The sequence below is a fragment of the Schistocerca gregaria genome, chromosome 7 (genome assembly GCF_023897955.1).
Source record: "Schistocerca gregaria isolate iqSchGreg1 chromosome 7, iqSchGreg1.2, whole genome shotgun sequence".
Classification (NCBI taxonomy): Eukaryota; Metazoa; Arthropoda; class Insecta; order Orthoptera; family Acrididae; genus Schistocerca; species Schistocerca gregaria.
The window spans coordinates 570,578,116-570,586,979 of NC_064926.1; the positions used below are offsets into that span (position 1 = coordinate 570,578,116).

At 41.3% G+C, this 8,864-nt stretch overlaps 1 protein-coding gene across 1 annotated transcript in view; it reads right to left on the reverse strand.

Moving 5' to 3' along the window:
- LOC126281956 (nuclear cap-binding protein subunit 1) overlaps nt 1-8,864 on the reverse strand; it is a 186,743-nt gene that overhangs the window by 44,872 nt on the left and 133,007 nt on the right. Inside the window, exon 12 of the mRNA XM_049981328.1 lies at nt 8,209-8,447. Within this exon, the coding sequence (XP_049837285.1) occupies nt 8,209-8,447 (239 nt within the window). The remainder of the gene's footprint in view (nt 1-8,208; nt 8,448-8,864) is intronic.

Here is an 8,864-nt window from a genome sequence, read left to right on the forward strand (position 1 = left end):
GGGGCAGATGTGGACTCTGACCACAATCTGTTGGTTATGACATTGCAGATTAAAACTGAAGAAACTGCAAAAAGGTGGGAATTTAAGGAGATGGGACCCGGATAAACTAAAAGAACCAGAGGTTGTACAGAGTTTCAGGGAGAGCATAAAGGAGCAATTAACAGGAATGGGTGAAAGAAATACAGTAGAAGAAGAATGGGTAGCTTTGAGGGATGAAGTAGTGAAGGCAGCAGAGGATCAAGTAGGTAAAATGACGAGGGCTAGTAGAAATCCTTGGATAACAGAAGAAATATTGAATTTAATTGATGAAAGGATAAAATATAAAAATGCAGTAAATGAAGCAGGCAAAAAGGAATACAAATGTCTTAAAAATGACATCGACAGGAAGTGCAAAATGGCTAAGCAGGGATGGCTAGAGGACAAATGTAAGGATGTAGAGGCTTATCTCACTAGGGGTAAGATAGATACTGCCTACAGGAAAATTAAAGAGACCTTTGCAGAAAAGAGGACCACTTGTATGAATATTAAGAGCTCAGACGGAAACCAAGTTCTAACCAAAGAAGGGAAAGCAGAAAGGTGGAAGGAGTATATAGAGGGTCTATACAAGGGCGATGAACTTGAGGACAATATTATGGAAATGGAAGAGGATGTAGATGAAGACGAAATGGGAGATACGATACTGCGTGAAGAGTTTGACAGAGCACTGAAAGACCTGAGTCGAAAGAAGGCCCCCGGAGTAGTCAACATTCCATAGGAACTACTGACGGCCTTGGGAGAGCCAGACCTGACAAAACTCTACCATCTGGTGAGCAAGATGTATGAAACAGGCGAAATACCCTCAGACTTCAAGAAGAATATAATAATTCCAATCCCAAAGAAAGCAGGTGTTGACAGATGTGAAAATTACCGAACTACATCTACATCTACATCCGTACTCCGCAAGCCACCTGACGGTGTGTGGCGGAGGGTACCCTGAGTACCTCTATCGGTTCTCCCTTCTATTCCAGTCTCGTATTGTACGTGGAAAGAAGGATTGTCGGTATGCTTCTGTGTGGGCTCTAATCTCTCTGATTTTATCCTCATGGTCTCTTCGCGAGATATACGTAGGAGGGAGCAATATACTGCTTGACTCTTCGGTGAAGGTATGTTCTCGAAACTTCAACAAAAGCACGTACCGAGCTACTGAGCGTCTCTCCTGCAGAGTCTTCCACTGGAGTTTATCTATCATCTCCGTAACGCTTTCGCAATTACTAAATGATCCTGTAACGAAGCGCGCTGCTCTCCGTTGGATCTTCTCTATCTCTTCTATCAACCCTACCTGGTGCGGATCCCACACTGCTGAGCAGTATTCAAGCATTGGGCGAACAAGCGTACTGTAACCTACTTCCTTTGTTGTCGGATTGCATTTCCTTAGGATTCTTCCAATGAATCTCAGTCTGGCATCTGCTTTACCGACGATCAACTTTATATGATCATTCCATTTTAAATCACTCCTAATGCGTACTCCCAGATAATTTATGGAATTAACTGCTTCCAGTTGCTGACCTGCTATTTTGTAGCTAAATGATAAGGGACCTATCTTTCTATGTATTCGCATCACATTACACTTCGCTACATTGAGATTCAATTGCCATTCCGTGCACCATGCGTCAATTCGCTGCAGATCCTCCTGCATTTCAGTACAATTTTCCATTGTTGCAACCTCTCGATACACCACAGCATCATCTGCAAAAAGCCTCAGTGAACTTCCGATGTCATCCATCAGGTCATTTATGTATATTGTGAATAGCAACGGTCCTATGACACTCCCCTGCGGCACACCTGAAATCACTCTTACTTCGGAAGACTTCTCTCCATTGAGAATGACGTGCTGCGTTCTGTTATCTAGGAACTCCTCAATCCAATCACACAATTGATCTGATAGTCCGTATCCTCTTACTTTGTTCATTAAACGACTATGGGGAACTGTGTCAAACGCCTTGCAGAAGTCAAGAAACACGGCATCTACCTGTGAACCCGTGTCTAAGGCCCTCTGAGTCTCGTGGACGAATAGCGCGAGCTGGGTTTCACACGATCGTCTTTTTCGAAACCCATGCTGATTCCTACAGAGTAGATTTCTAGTCTCCAGAAAAGACATTATACTCGAACATAATACGTGTTCCAAAATTCTACAACTGATCGACGTTAGAGATATAGGTCTATAGTTCTGCACATCTGTTCGACGTCCCTTCTTGAGAACGGGGATGACCTGTGCCCTTTTCCAATCCTTTGGAACGCTTCGCTCTTCTAGAGACCTACGGTACACCGCTGCAAGAAGGGGGGCAAGTTCCTTCGCATACTCTGTGTAAAATCGAACTGGTATCCCATCAGGTCCAGCGGCCTTTCCTCTTTTGAGCGATTTTAAATGTTTCTCAATCCGTCTGTCGTCTATTTCGATATCTACCATTTTGTCATCTGTGCGACAATCTAGAGAAGGAAGCACAGTGCAGTCTTCCTCTGTGAAACAGCTTTGGAAGAAGACATTTAGTATTTCGGCCTTTAGTCTGTCATCCTCTGTTTCAGTACCATTTTGGTCACAGTGTGTCTGGACATTCTGTTTTGATCCACCTACCGCTTTGACATAGGACCAAAATTTCTTAGGATTTTCTGCCAAGTCAGTACATAGAACGTTACTTTCGAATTCATTGAAAGCCTCTCGCATAGCCCTCCTCACACTACATTACGCTTCGCGTAATTTTTGTTTGTCTGCAAGGCTTTGGCTATGTTTATGTTTGCTGTGAAGTTCCTTTTGCTTCCGCAGCAGTTTTCTAACTCGGTTGTTGTACCACGGTGGCTCTTTTCCATCTCTTACGATCTTGCTTGGCACATACTCATCTAACGCATATTGTACCATGGTTTTGAACTTTGTCCAATGATCCTCAACACTATCTGCACTTGAGACAAAACTTTTGTGTTGAGCCGTCAGGTACTCTGTAATCTGCTTTTTGTCACTTTTGCTAAACAGAAAAATCTTCCTACCTTTTTTAATATTTCTATTTACGGCTGAAATCATCGACGCAGTAACCGCTTTATGATCGCTGATTCCCTGTTCTGCATTAACTGATTCAAATAGTTCGGGTCTGTTTGTCACCAGAAGGTCTAATATATTATCGCCACGAGTCGGTTTTCTGTTTAACTGCTCAAGGTAGTTTTCAGATAAAGCACTTAAAAATATTTCACTGGATTCTTTGTCCCTGCCACCCGTTATGAACGTTTGAGTCTCCCAGTCTATATCCGGCAAATTAAAATCTCCACCCAGAACTATAACATGGTGGGGAAATCTACTCGAAATATTTTCCAAATTATTCTTCAGGTGCTGAGCCACAACAGCTGCTGAGCCCGGGGGCCTATAGAGACATCCAATTACCATGTCTGAGCCTGCTTTAACCGTGACCTTCACCCAAATCATTTCACAATTCGAATCTCCGTCAATTTCCTTCGATACTATTGCACTTCTTATCGCTATAAACACGCCTCCCCCTTCACTGTCCAGCCTATCTCTGCGGTATACATTCCAATCAGAGTTTAGGATTTCATTACTGTTTACGTCTGGTTTCAGCCAACTTTCTGTTCCTAGTACTATATGGGCGTTGTGACCGTTTATTAATGAGAGCAGTTCTGGGACCTTTCTATAGACGCTTCTGCAGTTTACTATTAGCACATTAATATTGTTATTCCTTGTTGCATTTTGCCTACTCCTGCCTTGCCGCGTCTCAGGAGGCGTCTTGTCGGGCCTAGGGAGGGAATTCTCTAACCTAAAAAAACCCCATGTGCACTCCACACGTACTCCGCTACCCTCGTAGCCGCTTCCGGCGTGTAGTGCACGCCTGACCTATTCAGGGGGACCCTACATTTCTCCACCCGATAGCGGAGGTCGAGAAATTTGCACCCCAACTATCAGTTTAATAAGTCACAGCTGCAAAATACTAGTGCGAGTTCTTTACAGACGAATGGAAAAACTAGTAGAAGCCGACCACGGGGAAGATCAGTTTGGATTCTGTAGAAATGTTGGAACACGTGAGGCAAAACTAACCTTACGACTTATCTTAGAAGAAAGATTAAGGAAAGGCCAACCTACGTTTCTAGCATTTGTAGACTTGGAGAAAGCTTTTGACATTGTTGACTGGAATACTCTCTTTCACATTCTAAAGGTTGGCAGGGGTAAAATACAGGGAGCGAAAGGCTATTTACAATTTGTACATAAACCAGATGGCAGTTATAAGAGTCGAGGGACATGAAAGGGAAGCAGTGGTTGGGAAGGGAGTGAGACAGGTTTGCAGTCTCTCCCCGATGTTATTCAATCTGTATATTGAGCAAGCAGTGAAGGAAACAAAAGAAAAATTCGGAGTAGGTATTAAAAGTCCATGGAGAAGAAATAAAAACTTTGAGGTTTGCCGATGACATCGTAATTCTGTCAGAGACAGCAAAGGACTTGGAAGAGCAGTTGGTGGTGGAGGTGGTTAGTGTTTAACGTCCCGTCGACAACCAGGTCATTAGAGACGGAGCGCAAGCTTGGGTTGGGGAAGGATAGGGAAGGAAATCGGCCGTGCCCTTTCAAAGGAACCATCCCGGCATTTGCCCGAAATGATTTAGGGAAATCACGGAAAACCTAAATCAGGATGGCCGGAGACGGGATTGAACCGTCGTCCTCCCGAATGCAAGTCCAGTGTGCTAACCACTGTGCCACCTCGCTCAGTCGAAGAGCAGTTGAACGGAATGGATAGTGTCTTGAAAGGAGGATATAAGATGACCATCAACAAAAGCAAAACGAGGATAATGGAATGTAGTCTAATTAAGTCGGGTGATGCTGAGGGAATGAGATTTGGAAGTGAGACACTTAAAGTAGTAAAGGAGTTTTGCTATTTGGGAAGCAAAATAACTGATGATGGTCGAAGTAGAGAGGATACAAAATGTAGACTGGCAATGGCAAGGAAAGCGTTTCTGAAGAAGAGAAGTTTGTTAACATCGAGTATAGATTTAAGTGTCAGGAAGTCATTTCTGAAAGTATCTGTATAGAGTGTAGCCATGTATGGAAGTGAATCATGGACGATAAATAGTTTGGACAAGAAGAGAATAGAAGCTTTCGAAATGTGGTGCTACAGAAGAATGCTGAAGATTAGATGGGTAGATCACGTAACTAATGAGGAAGTACTGAATCGGATTGGGGAGAAGAGAAGTTTGTGGCACAACTTGACCAGAAGAAGGGATCGGTTGGTAGGACATGTTCTGAGGCATCAAGGGATCACCAATTTAGTGTTGGATGGCAGCGTGGATGGTAAAAATCGTAGAGGGAGACCAAGAGATGACTACACTAAGCAGATTCAGACGGATGTAGGTTGCAGTAGGTACTGGGAGATGAAGAAGCCTGCACAGGATAGAGTAGCATGGAGAGCTGCATCAAACCAGTCTCAGGACTGAAGACCACAACAACAACAACAACAACGATACTTCACAGGCCAACAGTGATTTGATAATAGCCAGGGAACAGAACCCCATGCAAGGGAAATGAACTAGCCATGTGAATTGATCTACAGGAAGCAGAGTGTCCGAATCTGTGACGAAATGAGCACTGGAGAACTCTAGAGCGCAACTGACATGGACAGCTAATGGCTAAACACTCAGCACGATTCACTATGTGAGGGTGGCCGTGGCTGAAATCCAGGTAAGCAATGGCCCATATGGCGTACTGCTATTTTTTTGAATGCGAGGATGGCACTACAACAGTAATGTCCGTACACTATGTTGATATGCTTGAAACATTGGTTACATTGAGACAGCTTGATCTTAACACTGAAAGCACATGTGTTCAGATGTATGGAGCTGTGCCATGAATTGCTCAACAGTCCATGGAAGATGTTCACGAATTGTGTAGTAAGTGCATGATTTCACATAATGGTCACATTACTTGGCCTGCAAGATCCTCTGATCTTAGTGCGTGTGATTTCTTCCTGTGGGAATATCATAAAACCAATGTGTTCCACGCGCACAGTTTAGCACATAAAATACTTTGCCCACAGATCTGTCCAAGCTATGTGTCATGTGTGTCCTAGCCGGTAGGTTTCTGCAGTCTCCTGCTGCATTACCAATGCCAGCTCTTCTGCCTCCATTGTGATGTCCGCCGGTGGGAATACTAAAGTTAACATAACTGTTAAGATGGAAGGATGCTTCATCTGACGACAGTAGATTATGAAAATTAGCATCCTCTTTGAGTTTAGCCAACACCCATTCGCTTAACTCCCTATACGACACAGGGTCCTGTGGATTTAATTTGCTGTACAATTTGTAACTTACACAGGTGCAACTTTAATTTGTGAAGTATTCTTCATATGCTATGGCATCTAGTCTCTAGTGCAGATGCTTATTGTTGAATGGAGTAGTGAGGGCTCCTCTTGATGGAAACTCGAACAGCTGCAATGTTCTCTGGGGTATGTATCATTCAAATCACACCAGGTGGCTCCTTTTTCAAGGCTGAACCAGTCTCTTCAAAATACATACCCATGTTGCAATTGCATGAGCACATGGGCACATCTGTGACATCCTAACTGGTAATGCTGTTGAAATACCCTTTGCACAGCAGTCACACCATCATTCTGCACGTAAAACACTCTCACAGAAACCATCACTCAACTGCTGTATGGTTACTAAATGGCAATGTGTTGACAACTACTACACACTGGTTCCAAACATCTGCCGGCACTACAGTGTAGAGAACAATAATGTTCAAAATTTTCCATTTCCCTGCACCATCCTGTATTAGACTGAGTGGGCAATAATATTAATATATGTCAACTTGTGCATCTTCAGAAGTGTAATTATTACATTATTTTCAAATTCTAATAGAATTTCACTAGAATCCTAAATTTTATTCACGAGCTTTTCTAGCTTTTGCCCTGCTTTTAGGTCCGATGCCTGCAAGAGTTCACTATTTGTTCACAAATACCTGAACATTTGATTCTTTCAAGATTCTGAAAATCATTTTGAAATTCAGAGAACAGCGCTAGATCTTCCCTATTATCTGCTTGCACTGTCTCTTCCCTAATATCTTCTTGCACTGTGTCTTCATTTTTAATTCACCTAATTTATTCGAGGCTTCTCTAAGCATTGTTCTCACCCATCACCTAATTTTCTGTCTCCATTACTCAATTGCATTTTTCTGACTCTTACCAGTGTGCTCCCTAAAGACTCTTTGTTAATACATGTGCAGCAGCTGTATTACCCTGTTTCGATGTTCACATACATCTATCCTACATCAATTCTTTTTGGTTTTTATACACTTTGGTTAATTTCATTTGAGTGCCTCTAATGTTGACGTTTCCTTTCAATATTTTTCATTATCATTATTTGTTTATTATTATCAATATCCATGGATGCTCCTTTTTGCCTTGCTCAATATCAATAACTTCTCTACTGCTTCTTTTACACATCACATGTTTTCTACAAGAGTAACTGCTCAAAGTGTCAGTATTCTTAAACTTACCTAAGCTCCAATATTTCACTCCCTCCAATTTCAAATGGTTCTCTGAATTATACTTCCTTTTATGAGAGAGCTTGTCTTACCTTTGTAAGATAAAAGGTAAGCACAGAAAACTTGTTGTGTGGTAATTACAACATACAACAACATCAGCACAAAGAATAGAATTTCAAGTTTAAAATGCCATGAATTTTGTCACTGTCAGGAACAGAGGAATAAATACATAGAGAAAAAGAACTTGTAGAAGATTAAAACATAAAATTTTACACCACTCTAGGCCAATTTAGATGCAACAGGATGGAAAGCTACTGAAGTTTCTTTTACTTTTTGATAATTGTGCTGAAATTTCAAAATAGATTATTATTTACTACACAGGAATTGTTTGATATAATCTTGATAGCTATTTTGAACAGAATATATTAAGCAGTGCTTGAGTAATGAGGCTGATTCACATGTTGCAGAAAAAATTTTCTAGCAGTTTACCAAACAAATTTTAAACAATTTCTTATCAATTCATCTGTAAGTTTGGGTTCCATAACATTTTTTTCTGAAAATACTTTCAACTATATAGTATCAAATAAAAAGTTGTAAATACATTGGCAAATGTGTCCATTCATAAATCACGGTGTATTTTCTCCTCTTTGATATGACATGAATACTTCTGAAAGAGAAAAAAGAACCAGTAAACAATTATTTACCTTAAACACATTATGAAACTTTGATAGGGCAGCAAACGAATGTGAGAAACTCTTCGAGCCCAGATTAAGTAATGTCTGCACAAAGACATCAATCTTCAGAGGATTAAATCTCGATTCGCTATCTTCTTCTGGGCATGGATTTGGCAGATCCTTTAGCACATTCAGAACCTCCTCAGGGGTACATTTCTGTCGAATAGAGACTACCAGCTGATGAGCAGTCGTGGTCTCAGGCAGCGACCCTGTGAAATAATGCAAACTCAAATCACTGATATCAAGTTTTCAACAACTTCTAGCCTGGTCAGTCTTCTGAAGTATATCACTCAATCTGTTCAAAATAACCAGATTGTATTTGCTTCTCTATAGCTTCATAGTAAAATATGCAAAGCATGGAGTATATGAGCATTATTCATAAAGTTCAGCTGGAGAACCACCTTTGGATGGAGTTTGTCAACAACACAAAAGTGAGTGTGATCAAAGCACATATTGTGAAATTCTTATCATTCAATATATCTCTAATAACCTCATTGCCACTAACCTCCTTTCTTTCTTCTTATCATTCAGCTAATTTAATCACGAAAGTAGTAAATGACAGACACCTATAAGTGGAAAGGAAACTACAGTGTTCATGTCCTTGCATCCTGCAGTAGCAAGCAAAT